At 35.6% G+C, this 23,728-nt stretch overlaps 2 protein-coding genes across 2 annotated transcripts; both read right to left on the bottom strand.

Moving 5' to 3' along the window:
- Nucleotides 1-5,994, bottom strand: LOC132179097 (long-chain-alcohol oxidase FAO1). The gene is made up of 3 exons (XM_059591736.2): nt 5,689-5,994; nt 5,303-5,575; nt 1-1,900 (listed from the first exon to the last, which is right to left on the bottom strand). Exons 1-3 carry the CDS (start codon nt 5,908-5,910, stop codon nt 158-160), a joined length of 2,238 nt encoding a protein of 745 aa, XP_059447719.2. The 5' UTR covers nt 5,911-5,994; the 3' UTR covers nt 1-157.
- A 1,941-nt stretch (nt 5,995-7,935) lies between these two features.
- Nucleotides 7,936-12,473, bottom strand: LOC132179616 (Transducin/WD40 repeat-like superfamily protein). Its single transcript, XM_059592359.2, has 3 exons — nt 10,537-12,473; nt 9,509-10,122; nt 7,936-8,632 (listed from the first exon to the last, which is right to left on the bottom strand). The coding sequence occupies exons 1-3, from the start codon at nt 12,232-12,234 to the stop codon at nt 8,101-8,103; spliced, it is 2,844 nt and encodes a 947-aa protein (XP_059448342.2). The 5' UTR covers nt 12,235-12,473; the 3' UTR covers nt 7,936-8,100.
- Between the last annotated feature and the right edge of the window lie 11,255 nt (nt 12,474-23,728).

The raw sequence follows: 23,728 nt of genomic DNA, 5'->3' as shown, positions 1-23,728 counted from the left end.
TTCTTTTTTTAGTGTCAAATAAAATTTTATTCATAAAAAATAAAAAATAAAAAGAGTACAATATATGCATCCAATCATCAACACAAAGTGTGCGTGTGTGTTCTGCGTAGATGCAGATCGTGTATGATAAAAGAACAATAAGAGGAATGAAGAAGCTTTAGAAGGGTACTTTTTGTATGGACTCGGCTATTTTCTTTGAAAGGCAGTAAGCAGTTGACTGAATGGTGATCATGGGATTGACACCAACAGCACTTGGCAGAACACTAGCATCACAAACGAAGAGGCTTTTTGCTTCCCAACTTTCCCCATTCACATCAACCGCTCCTTCTTTGTCATCAATCCCCATTCTACAGCTACCCATTTGATGGGCAGAGGTAAGTGGTGTCCAATTCTCTACAAGTGACAATGGCCCTTCTGCAGTAGACACCGTGTCCAGAAACATCTCCACTTCTTTTTCGCTAATTCCTTTGCATTTGAGTCTCTGACCGTCACTTCGATGGGTGCCCACCTCAACAGCCCCGGCTGTTACCAAAATTCTCAATGCCTGCTTTAACCCAGCCCTGAGGTTTTCTCTGTCTGATGCATCAACTCTGTAGTTTATCCTTCCCTCCACCCTAACATCTCCAGAGCCCGAGTCTCTAATTATGGTAATCAAATGAGCAGTTCTTGCATACTTCACCATCCTTTTCTTTATGTCTAGGCCAGATTCCCAAGGACATAAAACGGCAAATGATGCCGGCCCTAATGCTGGAGTTTCTATAATGGCTCTTACAATATTTGAGTCTTCTCCTACCACCTTGTGGACCGATGTGATTATTCCACCCTCGTAGCTTTTACCCTTGAGCATTGTATTTGATTCTGGAAAGTATCCCCAGGCCATAACAACAGGGTGGAGATGAAGGTTGCGGCCAATGTTACGGTTCTTCAATCCGCTAGATATCATTAGAGGTGGTGTTAAAAGAGCCCCACATGCAGAGATGGTTACTTTGGCCTCAATCTGCAGCATTTTTGTGATGTTTTTGGTCACAGTCTTTGCTACAACTCCCCTGCATTTCTTTGCTCGTTTGCTTCCACTCTTGTTCTCTTCAAGAATGAATCTCTCAGCTTTACATCCTGTTATGATCACTGCACCATGATCCACTGCATCCACAAGCCAAGTAGAATCAGTCCCTTTTTTGTCCCCTTTTGCACAACCATAACCACAAGATCCACAATAGTGATTCTCGGATGAATTTCGTGGCACATAATCAACTTTAAGACCTAAATTCTCACACCCTTTTCGCAATACTTGGTTTTGGAAACCCTCCTCCACACAATTCTCTGTTACACCAATTCTCAAACACACAGTATCCATTGCAGAACGATATTCAGGGCCCCCAAACAGTGGGATCTTGCAGTCCTCAGCCCATTCCCGAAGCACTTCATCCGGAGTTTTGATAGATGCTGACCAATTAACAGCAGAGCCACCACCAACAGTTGAACCTGCCATAATAATCTTTCCCCCATCCGTAGACGGAAGGAGTCCTCCTGCTTCATATAGTTGCTCCCAGGCAGGGCCTTCTAAAGAAGAATAATCAGAAGCAGTGAAATAGTTCCCTTTCTCAAGAACAATGACCTTGTAGCCTGAACATGCAAGCACAGCAGCTGCAACACCTCCTCCACACCCAGAGCCAACAACTACAACATCACATTCGATTTTGAAGAGGTTGTCCCTGGGGTCTAGTCTAGCTTTAATACCTTTCTGGGCAAGGGAATGCACAAGTGTTAACTCAGTTTCGTGCATAGTTTCTACCATTCCCTTCTCAAGAGGCCTTTTTTGAGGGACTTCAGAAGGGTCCTCATCATTGTCCACGTGATATCCAATGGCTTCCCATGCGGGGTTTTCACCATTTTCATCCACCTGAAGAATGAAACGACATAAGGGAATGATGAATACGCTCAAACAAGAATCACAACTCATAAACCAAACAAAAAATACTATTTAGTAAAGTATTATATGATTGTTATATAATAACATATCAACATTTTTCAATTGTATAACAGTCATTTAGCAATCTGCTACATAGTATTAGTATTTGTCATACCACCAACATTTTTCATATCCTTTTCCAATCAATCAAGAGCCTCGAAAAATCCAACCCCAGATCTCTCCGTCACCATAGCGAAACCAAATTATTTCTACCAAATCATACTACAACTTATTCGTAAAGGGTAATTACAACATTTTTATTTTACAAATTATCTCAACATGCATGCTGATATAATAATCTTAACCAAGTTAATGTAACAGTTTCAACCAATCTATGAATTTTTTATTTTCTTTTTTCTTTTTAACAAAGGCCGGTATTAGAACTTGAAACTACCACATCAACTAATAAAAATGTAATACATGGCATTATTCTATCCACCTAACTTCCACTTTCTTCAATTCCTTCAAAACTCGGCTTTTCTCTCTCCACACCACCCATCCTTTTTATGTGTTCTTAATTTTTTCATTCTTTTCAAGATACGGATAAACTCAAATGTTTAGTGAAATTGAGACAACTATTTTATGAGAAATGCTTTTTTTTTTTAACTTCTTTGGTACATTTTGGGTCCATCACCATACATTTTTTTTTTTTCAAATTAATCATTGGATTTGTATGATCCATATTTGAAAAAAGATGTAAGAGAGATTGACCAGAGATGTACATATAATAGGTTCCTATTTTATAGTTTAAATTAAATTTTACATACCTAACGATGTATATATTATTATATTTTCACTATTTTCAAATAAGAAAGAGAATGAGATCAATTTTTTCTTAATTTAATTTATAACGGGATAGTAGCACCGGCGGTGGACAAGACGGAGGAAGGCGGCATGTCCCGGTGCATGGAAGCCACTTGCTCGCGCGTGAGGGCCATACGCCAGCAGTGGTGGCTGGGGGGTCACCGGGGAACACCAAAAGAGGTCGGCGGCAGCAGGGAGGGGCAGAGGAAGGCTTCACGAGCTGTTCAGGGCGTGAAGCGCGTATAGACCGCGCCCCAACGCGTGGTGATGCGAAGGCACAGCTAATGGCGTCTAGAAGAAAAGGTTCCCAGGATCACGGTGGAGTGGCGTGTTTGTGGGTGTGGCTTCCTGTAATTGACAAATCTGATTTTGAAAAAATCAAATCCAAAAAATTCATAAAGTTTGCGGATCCGGGGTTGAGGACAACGTAAGTGGGCTGAAACCGGGCGACTAGCGATGGAGGAGAGGCTGATGGTGCTGCTGAACAAATATAAGACCTCAAAAGAGGCGGATAGGACCTCCAAGAAGGCAAGAAATGGAGAGGAAAGGGGAGGGAGGACCGTTTTGTTTGAGGAGAGATATAGGTTTTCTTTTATACAGTAATTTTGCTCTCATTATAAGGATTTGAACAACAAAAATTTACACTTGCTTATTAAATGAGCTTAATTAATATATGTTCAGTTTGACCAATATAAATTTGTATAGAGTCACCTAACTTTTTATTATTATTATTTTTATAGTATTGTTTATAATCTTATAATAAGAAAAAAGAGAATATATATGAGAGAGTGAGAGAAAGAATTAAAAAATTAATTTAGGAATCGGATTGTATTGACATTTTGTAAGGAGATCATTATTATGTGCTACGTGAAGAGCACTTATACTTGCAATAATCGTAAGTGAAATGAAAAGAGTTATTTTTATAGTAAAAATTTTATGTTGTTTTATTCAATGAAAAAAGATTGCTTGAATTAAAATGACATCAAGCTTGTTTATTATAAGACAAATTAATAACCAATTAAATGATATCAAGTCTTAAGTTTGAGTCGTTTATGAAGCTAGAAAGAATTATGGGAATGAATAATTGATCCAATTTGGATCCAACGCATGCGATGTCGATGTTAATCTAAAATCTTCTAAAGTGTCAATGAATTAAACTGCTTTATATTTGGTAAGAAGTCTTGATCTAATTAAGAATATAGTTAATTGGTGTAATTGGTTTATTGCTTTTTTCTTTCGATATGATAATATTAGTGTAAAAGTATTGGGTATTGGTGGAACAATTAATAAAATTTAAGACTCTGACAGCGAAATAAAGCTATTCGAATTATTGAGAGGCTTTTCAGTTTTCACTGGATATCAATTTCCTCGAATAAAATGAAGTGAAAGAGACAACGAGGTACGAGAAACACCCACCAAGCAGGCAATTATTAAATACGACATTACTTTTGTGTAATTTCATTAATTACTCTGAATGTTTTTTTATTTTTAATTTTTATTCAATTAAACAAAAATTAGTAACAAAATGTCTAAATAAAAAAATTTTAAAATATTAAAAGATATATTGCTAATTTTTAAATATTGGAGTTCGAATTAAAAAATAAAAGTAAAGTAAATTTAACCCAAATAACTAATTAGGGGTGTAAACACGGGCAGGGAAGGACATTAACTACCCGCATCCACTATCCGTAACTATTCAGTATTCGTTATCCACTATCCACGCATGCATATGCGGATGTAGTTAACAAAAATCATTATTTGCATATGCATATGTGGATACCGATTTTAGGATACGTAAACTTTTATATAAATATATTGGGGGAAAATATATAAAAAATTAAAAAAAAAAAAAAAAAAAAAAAAAAAAACCCACAAACCAACCGCCGTTTGCAATAAAGCTTCGTAATATTCAAAATGTATTAAAGTAGTTCATCAAATTACTAAAGTATGTCAAAAGAATCAGATCTTTTTTATATTCTTATAATACCCCTAATCTTTTAGTAACTAAATAAAAATTTTGATGGGTTACTTTAACCCTTTTCAAACAAGGTGGGGATTCTTTAGAAAAGCGAGTATTAGTTAGAAGGGCTTTTTTATATATATTTTTTCCATATATTTGACCGAACTTTGTTACTCAACTTAGTTCAATAAATTATTTTCGACCGAACGTGTTGCTTTCAGTGGGGCCGAATCGAACCTTTTTGTCAAAATTTGGATCCAATTTGTCAATATTTGGATCCAATTATCATTTGACTTTCTTGGTACAAATTCCATTTGGAATTAAAAATTGGAGCTAAAACATATTAAACACCAAGGAAATTCAAGAAACAGACATATTATTTTTTTTGTTACTTTTGTTTAAATTCCATAGCTTTCTTTATCCTAACTCACCAAAAATGTACTGCTTTAGATAATTATTTTCTTTTTACTTTTTCTCTGTTTTTTCAATCTACAGGTGGTAAGTGGTGATCTATAACATGATATCAGACCTACTAGGCAAGACATAATAACAGAGTGAAAAGGCAGTACCTGAGAGAAGAAGACAAAGAGGCACAAGATTTTGATGTAAACAAATGCACATCTGACAGGTGTCAGATATCTACTTCTAGACCACTTCTGCAGAACTTGCTCCCTCTTCTCCAATGGTATACGAGAAAAGCTCTGAATGAAAGGCCATTCCTCACAAAAACAAAGAGATCCACAAAGCAACAAGGTACCCAATCTAGTGGCCAGCAGCCATAAAACCACTCTCGTTAATATCAGAGATTCTTTTAATGCCCTCTTCACTAAAAGCTCTGCAACCTGTTCGATCTCATTCCAATATCACAAGGAAAAAAAATAAAATTAACTTCTACTTGACAATTGACTGGAAAGAGACAGAGACAGAGACAGAGAGGGAGAGAGAGAGGGAGAACCTGATCAGGGATTGGAGTTTGAGACCCAGAAGCTTTGCAGAAGGACTGCAAAACATTGCTGGGTTGGTATTCCTCTCCCTCCAAAGAATTGGATGGCAAAGAGGGTAATATAGTCTCACAAATGCTACCCAGTGATTGCATCTCAGCTGCTGTAAACGTATGACTGTATTTGCTCTCTCCTCTTCTCCCTCCCCTCAACAGAGGATGGCTCTTTCTTCTCATCTTTCTACTTCTCTCTTTGTGTCTCTCTCTCCTTCGCAGTTGGGTCTCTTAACTCTAATAAAGGGAGTTTTATATGGATGAGTTGTACTCTTCGAAAGGGAACCTATTGACGTAAGGATATACGCTTAGATTTATTACATTAATTATATTTTGTAAGGGTAAAACTAAACTAACAAGAAAAGAAATCAATCCCCTCCATCTATGGTCTACTATCTAATTTATAGTGTCTTCTAGATATCTCTTTAAATTATCAAAAAATTGTCAAAGCCTTGCAAGCCTACCAAAAAAATAATAATAATAATCTTAACTTTTTTTTAATAAAATAAAAAATAAAAAATAAAAAAATAAAAAACAAGTGTTAGAAAGTCGAATAAATAAACCCAAAAAAATTTTAAAGTGACGTGACAAGAGTTTTTAAATTAAGAAAATACAATTTTTTTCTCCCTTGTCTATTATTCATGGTCAAAACAAAAAAACCCTTTTAAATTTGAAAAAAAAAAAAAAAACCAAAAAACCAAATTAGCCCCCCTTGCCAAATGGGGTAGGGTGGCAGAACCACCCTTAAATAGTAAAAATAAATAAAAAAATTGAGTAGCCATAGGCATAATTTGGTCAACTAAAAAAGTAGTTGAAAGAGGTGACCGAGCCACTTCTTGCCTAATTGAGGGGGTGGGACTGTGGGAGGGCCATTCCCTTTTAAGGGTTTGTTATTATAATTGTTCATGTGCAATGAACAAGAACCACAAATGATATTGAGACAGACAGCCCACCAATAGATGTAGATTTCCCAACAAATTAATCGGCTACGTTTCACGTCTGTACGTGGACCTTCTCCTGATCGGAGATGGCGGGACCCGGAGGTGGTCTAACACTTGATGAGCCTAGTTGTTACCGGTCTGTGCTTCACCGAAAAGGAGAGCACGTGAGCAATAAAGTCTGCTAAACAATCGCAAAACCTCAACTGCTAGATGCGACATGCGTATATCGTGTAAGGTGCTTTATCATGAAGAGATGGAAGAAAAACTCTAGATTCTCCCATGCCCGGAACTCCGGCATCATATCTCTGGGTTTGTTTTCTTGTTACCAGTTTTCATGGTTTTGTTACAATTTCCTTATTTAAGCTATTTTTATATTCAATTTCAAAAATAAAGTATTACATTTAATATAAAAAAAAATATTAATCTTAATCCTTGTGTTTTAGTCACATTCAATCACACCTTCATCCCTCTTTCTCACACAAACATCCACATCGATCGTCGCTGTTGTCATTACCACCATCGACCGACTCCGAAGTGATATATCGTTAAAATCCACCATTAACCCCGTGATAGGTGGTTGAAATTGAGGGGGAAAGCAAATAAAGAGAAGATGGCTAAAGTAGTCTATTGTAGTGATGGCTAAAAGACAAAATCAGCATGTATTTTCTTTAAGAAATCGTCTACCTTAGTTGCTGCTGTGTGGAGGAACTTCAAGGACGGTTCTGGGACTGTGTTTGGAGGTTAGGGTTTGCATTCAAAACCTCTGGAATCTTCTTCTCAATTATGATTTGCCATCAAAGATTGTTGGCGAAAAATGCTACTAGTACCTTTAACTGTTTACTTTCAAGTGCTCATTACCTGACGTAATTGAAAACTATCATTGAATCTTACATATACTTTCATTTATTATTTCATCTAAGAGTGATTTTCACTGTCATGTTAAGGAATAAACACTTTGAAGTGTGTATAACGCACGCTCGTAAACATCTATATTTCTCAAAAACGGGTCTTCAAAAACAATTTTTGAGAAACATTACAAAACATGCCCTTATACTGCTGCAAGCAATTATCTGTTGAGTAATAAAACAAAAAGTACCAGTGATCCAAAGGCTCGGACAAAATGAAAAATGGCATTGAATATATAATTCATGTCGCTAAGCTGTCCCTCTACAGCAGTCTTCTCCTTTTCATCTGGTTCTTGGTAAAGTTGGAACAATCATGCCAAAGCATAGTATACAAGAAATTCACCAAGACACCTATTCCAATCTTTACACAATAAGTTCAACTTCAATAAATATAAATATGGCACACGTCATTTCAAACATCTTACAAAGCATGACAGAACAGAACGCAAAAAGCAGTACATTCTTTTGCTGATAATCCTTTTTCCCAGACAAAACAAGCAAAAGGGTTTCAGGCATGCATCATATACCTATGATAAGTGCCTCCACATAGCTGGGCGATCTCTTGATATAACGAGAGCACGAGAGGACAAGTAATCAAAGGAAGGAGAATACATGTCATCTGGACCAATGGCGTCTCTAACATTTTTAGTGCTTCCAGAATCAATGGTGAAAGACTGCAATGGATCGTCCCTCAAGGCATCAAATACAAATAGCCCCAGTCCACAAACACCCATTACAAGGCTTGAATTTCCCCATACTTGTGTTATTGCTGAGTGATGGAAGTGTGCATTGGATTCTGGCAATTCGTAAGTGCTAAATAGCCTTTGTTTGCGCAACGAGAACTGTTGCACCTGTGAAGAAGTTTGCTTTCTCCCTCTTGACCTTACATTAGAGCAGCCAAGAAAGACAGAATCTCCACGAGAGAAAACTGACTGCGCACTGACACCAAGTTTTGGTATCTTAAGACCTACACCATATGGGTGGCGGAAGTCCATAATATTAATGGAATCCGCAGTGCAGAAAACACCATCATGTCCTTCTGCTTCTGACGAACTTACTCTGCATTTACCATGTATCAACCATGTTAGACCTGGTAAAAGAAATTTGGTACAAGATCTTCATGCATGTATTTATTTACTACTAAAAGAAAATTTTAAAAAGCATTCTTACATTCATATGCTGCTAGTATTTCCACACCCATATATTATACATCATTTTGCCAAGAGAGGCAATCAATAATCAGAAGTAGATAATTATCATTTATCAGATTCAGAACAGTACTAAGACTTCAGAAAATATATCTTTAGAAGAACAAAGAAAAACATATCTCTATACGAATAAATTGATCTGAAAAAAAAAAAAAAAAAAAAAAAAACCATACAAACAAATAGTATAGAATGAATTGACCAAGCTACAAATGCCAAGTATGAAAAATATGGATAACAGAAAATGTAGAAGAGAAATATGATGCAAAGGGCGAGACAAAAAGTTTACTTTTATTTTATTTAGGTCCTATTCGTTAATTGGGTTATTAGCATTTAGTTTTTAGGAATCAATGGTGTTGTTTTTGGTAATTCAATAATTTGGTAGCCCTAGAGTGCTTTTGAGCTTTTCCGTAAATCCGGGTTAGGGGTTAGTCATGAGACTATGTAAGTGTGATTTTTACATCAATGGAGGCAAACTCGATGGAAGAAAATAATTGAAGAACTAATTCTTCTCTCTTTCTCTCCCCCCTCCTCCTCTCTTTCTCTTCCCCTAGCTTCTCTCTTTCTCCCCCATAGATTCTTCTCTCTTCTTTATCTCTCCTCTTTTAGGTTATTTCTCCTCTCTTTGCTCTAATTTTATTGTGTTATTTTTGTGACTATAGTGTCCTGCATCAGAATAATATCAAGGGACAAACAGTGAAGAAAGCTAAAAGAAAAGGTTGCCGCTCACCTTTGACGAACCCCACCACTTGATTCAGCATCAGTATTGTTCACATGAAGAGCAGAAATTTTCTGACCAGATGAAGACACAGATAATAGTGCTTGAGGACTTTGAGAGTTCACATCCCACACGGAGATTGCTTCTGCTTCAGCTAGAACAACTTTTCCCCTGCTTCTCCACTGTAATGGGCTTGAATAATCCATTGTTGACACAGGCTTCTGCACCTCCCATTTCATAATTTGCTCCCCATCACGGATATCAAAAATTCTCACACCTCTCTGACAGCTGGCAGTTGAGATGATAAGAGGTCCACAGGGTTTATACCACCATTGTTGATTTTCCGGGACCAGATTATCAAGAATAGAATTTCTTCTGTGCCCAATATTATTCGGTAAGGGACCAAGTACTGTTCTTGAAGTGGCTGCTCCACCCTCAAGTTGGAAAGCTTGCACATCTTTGGAGTAGAAATCCCAACAGCAAAAGCCTGGACTGATAGCATTCCCAGCAGACGCAGCCACAACATATTTTCCTGAGCAACCATCTGCACCAGGGGCACGAATTATCCAACAATCCCTCCATATACCAGGTGAGACTCCTGACGGAGGTTTGTACTCAGCCTTTTCCTGAAACAAAGATGGACCATCAGAGGACAAGAGATATCTTTAATACAGTGCTAACTCTTTGCTTATGTTCGTGCTTGCAACAATACATTCGTAAAGCCATCCAAACAAGTCATGTAATTCGTTCATATAAACATGCTTCAGGTTTATAAAGGAAGAAGAGAGAGAGAGAGAGAGAATTATAGTGAAAATAAATCATCAAATCAAGAACTCGAGCAAAACAATCAATATATCCAAAAAGCACATCATTGACATGCTGCATGTAGAAGTGATCTGAATTTTATTTGTTAGTATTTTTCAGTTGGAGATGGATAAAATCACTTCTAAGAGAAAAGAAATTGGCAAATCAAATCAGAATAGGTAAGTATATAAACACTTCATAGAAATGGAACAGCAACAGATAACTATATTGCACACCTCACAATTAACAATATCATAAAATGAGCAAGAACCATCATCGTGGGCAAGAAGGACCGCCTCCCCCTCAGAGATAAACCATCCTGCTGTTGAAGCCTTATGGCCAATTTCATTCAGCTGATCAATGCAAGAATCTTCTGTCTCCTCACCAATTATTGCACCCTGAATTCTCTCCTGATCATCAAAATCATCAAGTCTCTCGTCAGTTGTGAGAACTAGCTCAACATCACGCTTTCCATTGAACACATTTGAACAATCTGATACTCCCGTAGACGTATCACCATCCATTTCTTGAACTTCACAACATTCCAAACCAGCCTGCCCATCCCTTATGGTGACTTTAGTTTGCTCCGTATTCAGGGAAGCTAAGAACTCCATTGCTATAGGGTTATCATCAATGGGGCTAAACGACTTCTTATCCACCTTTAACTCACAATTTGGTCCTTCAAAATGAGGTTCGTGACTCTGAGAACCTGCTGATGTTACTTTCAGAAAAGTCCGATTTCTGAGCAACTTATGATGAGGAAAGAGTCTAGCTTCCAGTTCCTCGCTACTCAATCCTTTCACAGAACTTTTAACAGTATTAACACTATACGCTTCCTTACTCTTTTCCTTCTGAACTATAATCCTGCTCTCTCCATCACCAGCTCCTCTCGACAATCCTATTTTACCATCTGATTCGCCTCCAACATTACCAATTGCCTTCTGAATCCCTGAAATCTTGTCCTGAATATCAGAAAGTATTATCTTCGAAGAGTCCGGGTTATTCATATCCAGCATCTCCTTTGTCCGCTTAATATCCGACGCAATCCTCTTAACTTTCCCTTCCAAAAACGCAAGCTTCTCATGGAGCTTGCTTGGATACTTGTTACCATCTAACCCTTTATCTTTCGGAATCTCCAAAACCTTCCCATTATCCAAAGTGTTCTCAACACGCCCCTCCACACACAAACCAACATCATTTCCAACCTTCACGACTTCCTTATTCGACTTCAAAAACTCATCAACCCCGGCACCATCACGAACCTTTTCATCAAAAATGCGACCAACCGCACTCAATTTTATCACATTTGAGCCTAAATTAACTTTACCATTACAGTTCTCCAAACTCCTAATTTCTTTCAAATTCTTCTCATTTTCCTCCACTTTCATCTCCAAATCCTCATAAAGTCCACTCCTTTTCTCCGAGTTGACACCAATTCTACAACTTTCTTTACGATCCCTAAAAGCCCTAACCCCATTAGTCTTCCCTTCACTCCCATTCACACTCGAATCCCTAAACCCCTTTCTCTGCTTTCCACTCTCCAATCCCTTACCACCAGCACTCGCACCCACCGAAACCCTCCGATCTGAGAAACCCCTAATCAACTCAGAAGGGCTAGGGCTCCTACCTCTTGGCGCCGACGACGTGGACCACCGGACTCGTGTGCCACTGTCGCTCCCGGGATCCACCGACCGGGCGGCGGCTGCGGCCTTGTCGACGCGTGGCACGGGCCGGATCACGGGTTTCTGGGCCAGGTCTCGGGTCCGAGATGCGGGCCTGGGGTTCTCTTTGCCGCAAGATGATGATCTCTGCAAACCAACGGTGGGGCTTTTTCCGGAGACCCAGATCGGGGTTAGGGCTTTGGAGGGCTTGGCAGCGACTCCGGCGCCGGTGGTTCCATGGTCCCTGAGCCGGCGAGCCGATGAAGCGGACATTTGGGGGTGTTTGTTTCAATAAAAAATAGAATAAATTTATTTGAATATGTTATGGGCTTTCTGAGAGTAAGAAGATGAGATTTGAAAACGGAGCTTTTTGACTATTATATCATGATATGTTAAAGAAGAGAAAGATGAGGAAAAGATTTGTGTGGTTTTGGGCGGGAAATGAAATCTAGTTTTGAGTTTTGAAGTTTATCCCTCTATTTGGAGGGTTGCACCAAACCAAGGCATTTAGGAATATTCACATGTTTCTGTTTCACTTTCATATGAGGATATTTCGTGGTGTTGGATGCCCATAACAGTAATTTCAAAATTAAATTTATGGTTAAATACTAAAAATCTTCTTAGGGTTTTAACTTTTTATTTTTTATTCTCTAGATTTTTATTTTTTATTTTTATCACATACATGTGATTTTCATAAAAATGAAAATGGTACTTCCGTTAAAATTTTGTCCAGAACTTAACGAAATATCACGTCAGTACCAATCAAATTGTATTATGTGTTATATAATTACTTTTTTATTTTATTTTTTAAAATTAAAAAATTATATTTTTTCAAAAAAATTAAAAATTAAAAATTTTGGCATTTGGGGGTGGCCAGCCACCCCACCCCCACGGCCGAGCCACCCCCAAGTAGATTTTGCTAATCGTATCCAGTATTGGATCTTGTTTCCCCTTGAGCTGCGAGAACTTAGATTTAACTGTAAGAAATTCCATTTAAGTATGTCCCTTATGTCACATATATTTTTATAATTATAAAATTACGGTGTTCAATATTCTATTCCAATTTGAAGCTTATTATGTAAATCAAATATTCTGAATTAAATCACTGATTTAATTCTTGTGGAACAAGCATTTGATTTAATTAATGATTTAATGTTTGTGGAATCAATTAGCTGTATTGATTGATTTTCTATTCCTTGATGGGAGGAATAATTAAGGTAACAGCTCTAATTGAGGGTCCCCTGACCTACCTATAAATAAGGCCTGTGTATTCCATCAATCGGTACTCACTGGTAGGCATAGGTCAGAAGAACCTCTCAATAATTTTGTTTTTCTAGTTTGGTTGCTGTGAAGTTGTTCTTCAAGTTGCTTGAGCAAAGCAATGGCCGGAGGTACATATATATTAAATTATTTCCGCTGCTAATTTTGTTGTTAATTAGCATTTAATATATATTCAATTTATTACATGTGGTATCAGAGCCTTCTCTAGGCCATATTTGCTCAGTCTAATTTTTAGATATGCCTACTGTAAAATTTTATTTGTGTTTCAATAATACTTTATTTTGTTTATTGATTATTGAAACAAAAATATGGCGAGGAGCATAAAGCATTTTGTTTCTATTGAAACTAAATGAACCACTTAATGTTTGTTTTTGACCAAATTGCCCTTCTTGTCTCTGGAGAATTTTTTGGAACAAAACGAGCAGATAGCCGAAAGAGACAAGGTACCCAAAAGGTTGCCCACCGCCCACCGGAACCGGAGCTCGCCGGTTCCCAACTGCAACGGCGTTGGCCGCATAAAGGACCGTTTTTTATCCACCTGCAGCGGCGTTGGCCACATAAAGTGAGCGGCAGCCTGCATTGGGCCGCCTGTGACTCAAAGCAACGGCAGCCCTGCACGGGCTGCCTGTGGGTTTGGACGGGGCCACTGATCCTCGCCGGTCAGTGTCATCTGGGGCTGTTGTGCGGCGGTCCTGATTGACTATTGCATGAAGTCGGCAGCCCATCACAGTTCGGATGCACGTGAGGGACGGCAGCGTTGTTTTTGGCGGTGGTGCTGGACGGAACGCCGCCCCCTTGCCGATCACCGTGGCCTTTTGGCCATTGAGCAGCGGCCCTGCGTGGCCGACGCATGAGGAAGGCTAAAGGGGCGGCGGCGGCACATGGTGAAGGTGAAGCGGCGGCGGCGGCGCAAGGGCTAGGGTTCCCGGGTTAGGACTTAAGGATGCCGGGTAGGGTTTTCAAACCCATAAGGAAACCGGGTCTAGTGGTTTTGGGCCATTGGGTATGGGCTTTACTTTACCCAAACCCAATTCAGTTTTTTTTTTTTTTTTTTTTTTTTAAAAAAGGTTTATTAAGTGGGCTAACCCGATTGGGCCAACCCAATACAGAAACCAAAGGCTGACCCAATAAGGAAGCCCAACCCGATAACCCATTCAGTTAAAAAAAAAAAAAAGGGGAGAAACAAGTTTTAGGCTTATTGGGTTTAGAACTTGGGTTCTTAAGGGATAAAAGGACTAAGGTTACTTCAAGACCATTAGGCTATTCAAATTATTATGCTTTTAAGTTGCATTTTTATTCATCTTATGATTTAAATTGTTCAGTATTAAATTATTGTTTCATTAATGCATGAACCTAATGATATATTTATTCTTTTAATTGTTTAAATATAAATTGTTTGATGCCTGGACCTGAGAATAATTAACTAAGCCTCATGTGTTGGTGAATGTTTATGGTACTATCCAAAATTGCAATCGGAAAGCTCTGGCAAGGTAAGTCTTGGGACTTAAGTGTGCCGTTGTGCGCCCCCTCACTTATCTGGGACACTATCCGGTTGTACTTTGGAAAAATACTGTTTACCCACTAACATGATGATTTTGTCTTTTATTCTTGGGAACTTTATTTGTGGCATCTATACAGTTATTGGATGTTAATGAAGTAGTGATTATCATAATAATTTTGGGAGAGCCACAGCATCCCAATTTTATAATGATAATTGCATCAAGATCATATATGTGAACTTCATAAGGGAAATTAACATCCTGTTGTAATTAATTCATAAATTTAATTACTAATCCCCACAGGGACGTTATTATTTTTATGATTTAATTAGAATAAGATAATAAATTTAACTTTAAAAATAAAATTTCTCTTAGGCCCACAGGTACGGAGAATTTTATTTATTAAATTTATTAGTCATATTAAAGAGTAAATTTCATGCGTGATGCAACCTTTGCCCACAGGTAGGTTGAAATTTACTATTAAATTAGCATTGGTTAATTTAAATCAATTCGATGTTAATGAAGTCGTAATTGTCATAATAATTTTTGGGAGAGCCACAGCATCCTGATTTTATAATGATAATTGCATCAAGATTATATATATGAACTTCATAAAGAAAATTAACATCGTGTTGTAATTAATTCATAAATTTAATTTGCCAATCCCCACAGGGACGTTTTTATTTTTATGAGTTAATTAGAATAAGATAGTAAATTTAACATTGAAAATAAAATTTCTCTTAGGCCCACAGGTACGGAAAATTTTATTTATTAATGCTAAATTTATTAGTCTTATTAATAAAGAGTAAATTTCATGCGTGATGCACCTTTGCCCACAGGTAGGTTGAAATTTACTATTAAATTAACATTGGTTAATTTAAATAAGGTTATTTCATAGCATTAAAGTATATAATTTTTCCTTGGTTACTGGATGTATTCCTACTGCTTTAATTATTAGTATTTTATGTTCCAATAATTCCTAGTGGTAATTTTTCCTGACTGAAAAGAAAAATGTGTTTTCACTTTGGGGTGTTTGGAGACTGAATTGGCGTTTCGTGTGGACGAATCACCTTCTCCCACGGAATCAAGTACGCCACATGAGATTATTAAACATGAACGATTGTAGTGATTTAAATCGCTTAAGTTTCAACGTTCATTAAATCTCATATCAAAGAAAGCATTAGGGTTTTATTCCTTAGTATTTTAGGGCCAAAGAAAGGTCATTGAGGAATATTTAGTGAGTTCCAATAAGGCTTTGGCGTGCACCCTAATAGAAAAGCTTTAAAGTAAAACCTTTTATAGTTTTAAAATGTGCTTGAGCACATTATGGAAATGAAGGACATAACAGCTCATTATAAAGTCCTTAAAGGTTGAGTTTTTGAGTCATTATGGTCAATTTTATTCTCTCATCTAAATATGATATTTTTTCAAATATCTTGTGGCACACATAAGGATAACTGATCAATTAAGGAACTTCTGATCATGTGTGTTCAAGAAGATGAGAGATTAAGACATGAGAATCCAAAAAGTTATTCATGTTAAGGGAAAGATCTTTATAGGCAATCATGTCTAATAGTTGATGAATGAGAACAAGGTGCCAACAAAGTGTTATGGCAATTAAGATACTTGTTTCTCTTACACTAAGGAAAATTATGGGCATATAAAGCATGATTGCATAAAGTATCATAAATGACTTGAAATAAAGGTAATCGCATACACCTAGTGTGTCATGAATCTCTTTTATTGACTCTCTTAAGGACTATGTGGATTGAATTTGGTTTAGCAGTCCACGTTGTCAACATAATGCAGGGTTTTCTAAATAATACTTATTTACAATTAGAGGTTGTTGGGATCTATAGATTAATTTTAAAAATTCAGTTATGTCATTTTGACCTTAATAATGTTTTTATATATTCCACAATTATTTTAGAAATTTAATTTCTATTTTAGTTTGTTAAAATCAAATTTGAATATTGTTAAAAAATTTTTTGGGTGGAATATTAAATTAATGGTCTATTTAAAATTGATCTAGATCCTAATTTTTGGAAAATTAATCCCTGCATATAAATGTTGACATAAATGAGAGTTTTATGAATGAGAAAATCCTCTATGTTATGGCATTGGAGATTGAAATATATCTCTATAAAGAATAAAAGGTCGATAAATGATAGAGTTTTTACGACTCTTGGAATTTACTACCTTTGGTATTTATGTGGACAACATTAAGGAAAAGCAGACCAACTATACCACTAAAGGTGCCAACAAAAGGATTTTTGAAATTCTTGAGATCATGTACAAGTGTAACATTTTCCATACTTCTTGCCTAAATGGTTAGAGATATCCTATCTCTTTCGGTAATAACCATATAAGGTTTATGTATCGCTATCTTCTAAATCATAAGGTTGGGGTATTAAAATGCTTCTAATACCTATAAGGTAGAAGTAGAGAAACAAAATAAAAGAAAATCAAGATCGTAAGATCTGATAGAGGCAGATAGTATTATGGTAGGTACACGAAAAGGGGACATGAAAGGTAATGTTCTATTCTCCTAATGGAGTGAAGCCTTGAAAACCGCTGTGTATACATTTAACTCGATTCCAATCAGAGTTGTCCATAAGAGACCTAAATTAATGAATAAATGGAACCAAGTTCAAATTGTTTACACATATGGGGTTGTCTTGCTATAGTGAGGATTTATAATCCACACCTAAGGTAATTAGCTTCAAAGACAACTAGCGGAATTTTATAGGTTATACAGTAAACTCCAAGGGGTTTAGGCTTTACTGTTCTTCATTTAGTCCTAGAATTGTTAAGTCTAATATTCAAAATTTCTAGAGGACGCTGAACTTAGTGGGAGTGCTTATCCTCAAGGGATTGAATTAGAGGAAGCACAAGAGTTGACTGAAGCCCTTCACATGAAGGGTGTTTGATTGTGCTTAAGAAAAATCAAATTGATTATCTTCAAGCACAATCGGTTTCAGAACAGTCAACTTATAAGGAACAAGTTCAGAATGAACCTACTCAGACTTTGTCAAAAGTAAATGAAGTAGGATTAAGAAGATTTTCTAAAATAAGGCGACCAACAATCTCTAGTGATTATGTTGTATACTTCTAGGAGTCTGATTTTTATGTCGGACCTAAGGACGATCCAAAATTTGTTTTCACATCTTTTTGGGTGGAGATAACTTCACATTGTGTTTCAATGCCATGAAGGAGGAGATGAAATCTTTGGCTAAAATTCAAGTCTGCAATCTTGTTGACTTACCAAAGGGAGTTGTAGCCATAGGCTGCAAATGGGTTTATAAAACCTAAAAGGATGCTTCCGGGTAATGTTGAATGATATAAAGTTAGACTTGTAGCCAATGATCTTACTCAAAAGGAAGGCATTGATTATCATGGTATGAGTAGCTCATTTTGTTTTAGAGCTATATCAAAAGGATGTGAAAAACAATTTTCCTGAATAAGGATCTTAAGGAGGAGGTGTACATAAGACAACTTAAGGGGTTTTATTAATAACAGTCAGAAAGCTTGCAAATTAAGGATATCTATTAATGGACTAAGATATGTCTCTCATAAATGATATACAAAATTTTTACAAGGTTATTACCTCATATGGGTTTTTTGAGAACCTTGTTAATCATTGAATATACCTTAAGGTCAGTGGGAGTAAAGTTACATTTCTTTTAGTCCTGTATATAGATAATATTTTGCTTGCAAGCATTAATTTAGGTTTGCTACATAAAGTTCATCTCACTAAAGTTTTTGGAAGAGATTCAGAATGAAGAACTATGAATCTTCAGTAGCACCTATTATTAAGGAGGATAATGTCCCAAAATGTATTGGAACAAAGGCAGATATTCCATGTGTATGCACAGGTCTACATTAGACCTGGCATTGAAATAGCAGTTGGACTATTGGGTCAATATAGTATTGTGGAATATGCAATGAACCAAGAACTACAGATACACTTACCATTTGGTGGTGTTTATTCAGGTTTGATTTTTGCTAAATGTGTAGATAATAGAGAATCAACTTTAGTATATATGTACTGAAGATGCAGTAAGCGTACTACAGTTGCTACATCTACCATGAAAGCACAAGTCATTACATGCTGTGAATTAATTACACAGGCATTATGATTGAGACATTTTTGTTAAAGGTCTCAAGATTGTCGATTTTATAGTTAGACCCATAAAGATCTTCTGAGTTAATTCTACTGTAGTTATCATTTCTAAGAATAAATTGAGTAGAAGCAGAAGTATGTATATCGACATAAAGTATCATTATGAAAGAGAACATTAAGTGACAATAAGTGTCTATTGAGCATATAAGTATTGAATTAATGATTGCGGATCTCATGACTAAAGGTTTACCGGTAAAGAAAGTATAAAGTCATGTGGAATATATGAGATTCATTAATTCATTTGTGCTTAGTTTCTCTTTAATTGGTCTATAGACATAAATGTTATGTTATAAAGATTTTTGTGCACACATATATTATTCTTATCCGTGGGGATAAAATTAAAGTTGGACCCGAATGACTTATAGGAAGTTCATTCATAAAGTATATTATCCATAAAGTACTCATTTAGGGAGGTATTACACATCGTGATACATGGAAGGGACGGCTTATCATATAAAAGCTTTACCGCCATGATTCGTGTGTAGTATTCCTTGAATGAGTGGGAGGATTCCATGAATGGTTGGAATAGATAAAGTATTGGCCAAATCATAGAATTGAACACCATAAGGAATTTATGTGTCATAAGGGCAAAGTGGGAGAATGTAAGAAATTCCATTTAAGTATGTCCCTTATGTCACATATATTTTTATAATTATAAAATTACGGTGTTCAATATTCTATTCCAATTTGAAGCTTATTATGTAAATCAAATATTCTGAATTAAATCACTGATTTAATTCTTGTGGAACAAGCATTTGATTTAATTAATGATTTAATGTTTGTGGAATCAATTAGCTGTATTGATTGATTTTCTATTCCTTGATGGGAGGAATAATTAAGGTAACAGCTCTAATTGAGGGTCCCCTGACCTACCTATAAATAAGGCCTGTGTATTCCATCAATCGGTACTCACTGGTAGGCATAGGTCAGAAGAACCTCTCAATAATTTTGTTTTTCTAGTTTGGTTGCTGTGAAGTTGTTCTTCAAGTTGCTTGAGCAAAGCAATGGCCGGAGGTACATATATATTAAATTATTTCCGCTGCTAGTTTTGTTGTTAATTAGCATTTAATATATATTCAATTTATTACATTAACATCTTCATCTCCAAGCTTCAAATAGAAGAACAACACTGCAAGGATGAGGATAGGAATTAGAAGGCCAACAACATGTAATATGTTATTCACTTTATCATGTTCCTCTAGTAATGGAGTCATGCCAGGTGCTCAGGTCCCGTGCCGACTGGTGTAACCAGCATGCCACCAGATCCTCCAGTCACCTTTGCACCATATAACATAAATGACTTATTAGCATCGATGGTGGACCCATCATTGATGCCAAATCCACTAGGATGGTTTAGGCCAACCCCAAAATCTCCTTGAGGTGGCTCGGCCACCCCCATCCGGTAGTGGGGTGGCTCTCCACCCCCATACCGGCTAGGTGGGGTGGCCGGGCCAACTTATAGCAAAAGGGGGTGGCAAATGGCCAGTGGGTGGGCAAAATTTTTATTTATTTTTTTGAAAAAATATAATTTTTTAATTTTTTGTTTAAATAAAAAAAAATAATTATATAACACGTGGCACAATTTAATTGGTGCTAACGTAGCGTTCCGTTAAATTTTGAACAAAATTTTAACGGAGGTATCATTTCTGTCTTTATAAAAACAACAAGTACTTCTTTTGATAAAAACGAAAATCTAATGGGCAAAAAATAAAGAGTTTAAACCCTAATGGGTTTTTAGTATTTAACCCTTAAATTTATTTAATTTTGACAACTAATTATTATAATATCTTATAACGAAAAGTGGAAATAAATTATCCAAGACAACTAACATAAATCCTTAAACATTATTGTATATCATTAATATAGACTAAGAAATTTCAAACATAAATTATGGTCAAATGTGTGTGTGGACTTTGAATCCAATAATTTCGTGATTAAGGCATAATTATTCCCTAATGGATGGTCACTATAGGACGGACATCATTAGTGGTGTGGGTCACCTGAGGTCGTACTCGATCGTGCCACTAATGTTATTTATGGTAGTGTACAATATCGGGGGCACCGGTGTTGTATTACAGGTCCTTGGGATAGCGCCAACCCTGCTGAGAATAGTTAATATCTCAGGTAGACCATATGGTTAAACTATTACTGTTACTTATGATTATAAACATATATTATATTTATATCACGTTCATGATAAACTGTCATCTCATAATGTTGTATGTGCTTTATAAATAACAGAGTTCACTATTTAATGATGGGTAAGTCATGTGCATTTATACTCACTAAGTCGTTGGATTTACTATTGTATTATTTTTATTTTATTTTTTCTCCATATGTACAACTATGCGGTTATATATCGTTTAACAGAAGATGGATACCGCAAAACATTCGAGAGATGCTTGAGTACTTATTGCAAGTTTAAGCGAATACTCATGGTAACTAGTATTTTTGAGTTATGTTGTAGCTTAGAGCTTTTATGCATACTTGCATATTGAGGTATAGCATGAATTCTTTGTAAAGATGATTACTTGTATAGTGTGATTTTAGCTACTTGATGATTTTTAGTAGATGCTCTGGTTGTAACGATTATGTTTATAGAATCTTTTTGTTTATGCTATTTAGTATCCTCTCTTTTGAGGAATAGAGGTCCCCAAGTCTTGTTCAGAGTGGAATAAGGCTATGTAACAAACTGTGGAATTAATTAGCAGTTAATTAATTTCCGAGACGTTACAGGAGAGAATACAAAGATATATGATTGATAAAATCAAATCAGTATTGAATATTTCTGATTTAATTTTATCAATTACAATTAATACAAATATATTTTTATAATATCAAATCTTACATCATATATTCTAATAGTCTCTCGGTTGATTGAGGTATTATGGCTCGTAATAAATGCGAGTCAAATTGATCAAAATCAATTAAGGGGGTGTTTGGTAAACGAGTTGGCTTAGACATTGTATTTGATGTAGATTGATGTAAAAAAAAAAAAAATTGGTATAAAAAAGTGAAAAAGATTTATTTTGTAGTGTTTTTTTTTTTATTTCAATAATAATAAAAAGTAAATAATGTGATATAAAAAGTGAAAAAGTAAAAATATTTTGATGTTGATTTTAAAAAAATATATTAATAAATAGTAACAAAGGAGACCTCAACTCCTTTACCAAACAATCCCTTAGACTCCGCAATTTTATTTTGGCTCGGTGGACCAAGCATGACTTTTTTCTTCTAAATTTCCTTAGCCTGCCATGTGTCCCATCCTTGGTTGATCGAGCTTGTTGCAAAAACCCTTTTTTTTTTTTTTTTTTTTTTTGACTCTGTTTTTGGTTGCGACTAGAGTATCTTCTTCTCCTAGTCATGATTCGTTTTTATCTTGTCCTAAATCTCTTTTTACCTCAACTTCTAAGTTTTAACTTACTATCTCACTTTTGTTAGAACATGACGATTTCTATACGGCATCCACATTTACTTATTCTACTGTTTTCATTTCCAAATCTCCGTAACTTTTATTTTTCCTGGGTATTACACCACCCATTGTGAAATCATTATTATTGTACGAATATATAATAAAATATACAAAGTGTAGGAGAGAGAGAGAGCGAGCAGAGAAAAAAGAAAAAAGAAAAAAGAAAAAATCAAACAAGAATTAGGGCTACATCTTATTATCTTAAACTCTATAGTCTTGTATTACAATATGCATTTAAAGTAGAACTAAGAGGTATGTGTTAGGTTTTTAATTGGCTTATCCGGTGTAAAGAACAACTTGATTTTACATATGAGGGTATGAGGATTTTATCCAAAGACGCCATTTCATTCTTGGGTGTCCGGATGGCTAGAAGACGCGTCTAGACAAAACTTCCAGAAAGCATCACAAAGATTTGCATATTCGGACATCATGTAATTGCATCCGAACTTACAGAAAAGCTTTACATAGACTCATCATTGTGTCTTGACATGACTTATCGAGAGAACCATTGTTAAACATGTCAGACGGCTTACCATGGTGTATTTTAAGGAAAGGTAGATCAAATAATGGAGGCCAGGGGATTCACAAGCCATGCCAACTGAGAATGAGTGGGTGATGGAGTAATTGGATTGGACAGTTTTTTTTTTTTTTTTTTTTTTTTTTTTAATTTTTAATTTTTATTTTTATATGTATATATATTTTGTTCTTCTCTGTGTTTCATCTAGTTTTCTAAAGCTAATAAGACGTGAGATAGAAAATGATAAATTTTTGCAAATCTATTTTTCGTTTTTTAAATATTAAAAAAATACTTTTTAAACAATATCTATCCAATAAATATGCTCAATTTTTTCTTTTTAATACAAGAATTTTTTTTTTTTTTTTTTTTTCAAAATACTTTGGAAAAATTTTGCTTTAGTTAAATTTTCATTCGATTTTACAAATCTCTTTGAATTTTTAAATTTCTCATTTTGGACCTCTAAACTTTTAATTACTCTCAATTAGAACCCTTCTGTTAATTTTAATCGTTAAAAAAAAAAAAAAAACTAAAATGTCATTGATTTTCATTTTTTTAAAAATAAAAAAATGTTTTGAAAGTTAGAATTTTATACAAAAGTCAGGGGTATAAATGTTATGTAACGTTTAAAATTTAACGGAAAAGCTATATTGAGAGTAATTAAAAATTTAGGGGTCCAAAATAAAAAATTTAAAAAATCGAATGAAAGTTTCAGGACCTAAGGAAATATTCTCCAATAATTTTTAGGAAAACTGTTGAGTACTTCTTGAACTTTCTACTTTGATTTTTAGTGCCACATAGCCTTAAACCGTCTCACC

The sequence above is a fragment of the Corylus avellana genome, chromosome 4, assembly GCF_965113065.1.
Source record: "Corylus avellana chromosome 4, dhCorAvel1.hap1.2, whole genome shotgun sequence".
NCBI classification, from domain to species: Eukaryota; Viridiplantae; Streptophyta; class Magnoliopsida; order Fagales; family Betulaceae; genus Corylus; species Corylus avellana.
This window is presented reverse-complemented; position numbering and strand designations above follow the sequence as displayed.